The 1,095-nt window shown below is 36.3% G+C and overlaps 1 protein-coding gene across 1 annotated transcript; it reads left to right on the forward strand.

Moving 5' to 3' along the window:
- The first annotated feature begins 410 nt into the window (after positions 1-410).
- On the forward strand, positions 411-749 carry LOC133814717 (uncharacterized). Its single transcript, XM_062247643.1, has one exon. It carries the CDS (start codon positions 411-413, stop codon positions 747-749), a length of 339 nt encoding a protein of 112 aa, XP_062103627.1.
- Positions 750-1,095: the final 346 nt, after the last annotated feature.

Genomic DNA, 1,095 nt, shown 5'->3' on the forward strand with positions numbered 1-1,095 from the left:
TTCCTATTCTGCATTTTGAGAAAGAAGTTATGGGGGAAATAAGGGGTTGTGCAAAGATTATAGATGAAGATATTGCTGATGAGATTAATTACTGGAATTCTGCCATTGTTTGCTATGTTTTAGGAGCTAACCCTCCTATACATGTTATAGAAGGCTTTCTAAAAAGAGTATGGAAAAATAAGAATATTGATAGAGTTAGTCTACTAACTCATGGAGTTTTTTTGGTCCGTTTTCATTCGATTGAGGATCGGGATGGTATTCTTACCGGTGGATATCAATTCTTTGATAAGAAGCCTCTTATAATGAAGGCTTGGGATCGAGATGTTAAATTTAATAGGGAATAAGTGTGGAAAGTTCCAGTTTGGGTTCAACTCAGACAGCTTGATTTGAAGTACTGGGGGGAAAGATCAATGGGGAAAATAGTGAGCACTCTTGGGAGGATGATCAAACAAGATCAAGCTACTATGAATAGAGATAAACTAGAGTTTGCTCGAGTTTTAATAGAGATGGATATCTCTAAAGGCTTTCCGAACTCGATCAAATTTGAAGATGAAAAAGGGAGTCTAATTTATCTGGAGGTTTCTTATGAATGGAAACCAGAAAAGTGTGTTACTTGTAATGGCATAGGCCATACTAGTAATGTGTGCAAGAAGGCAAAAGTTGTGGAACAAATGAAGAAAATATGGAAACCGAAAGAGGTGACAGAAACAGTGACAAATCCTCCTGAGAAAGAAATAGAGGAAGATTAGGGATTTAAAAAAGTGAAAGGTAAAAAGGTGGTGATAGAAACGCCCTCTCAAGTTAACATGAGTAATGCTTTTGAAGTTCTTGAAGAGATTTCGATTCAAGAAGAACAAGTGGGCAAAGTTCTTTGTGAGATGCAGTCCATTATTGATGGAGGGGGAGATCCTCCACCAATAAATGGATAAAATTTTCATTTGGAATGTAAGGGGCATCAATAAATCCTCAAAGCAAATTGATGTTATGAAAGAATTTCATAATAAAAATATAGGATTTATTGGACTCCTTGAGACTAAGGTTAAGGCTTCCAAAATGGGAGCCTTATACCTACAAATGTTCAAAGGCTGGTGTTTT

This window comes from Humulus lupulus, chromosome 2 (genome assembly GCF_963169125.1).
Source record: "Humulus lupulus chromosome 2, drHumLupu1.1, whole genome shotgun sequence".
Classification (NCBI taxonomy): Eukaryota; Viridiplantae; Streptophyta; class Magnoliopsida; order Rosales; family Cannabaceae; genus Humulus; species Humulus lupulus.

Bases quoted from the DNA above. Each gene is read 5' to 3' on its own strand.
- LOC133814717 (XM_062247643.1), top strand. From the start codon at position 411: ATGGGGAAAATAGTGAGCACTCTTGGGAGGATGATCAAACAAGATCAA.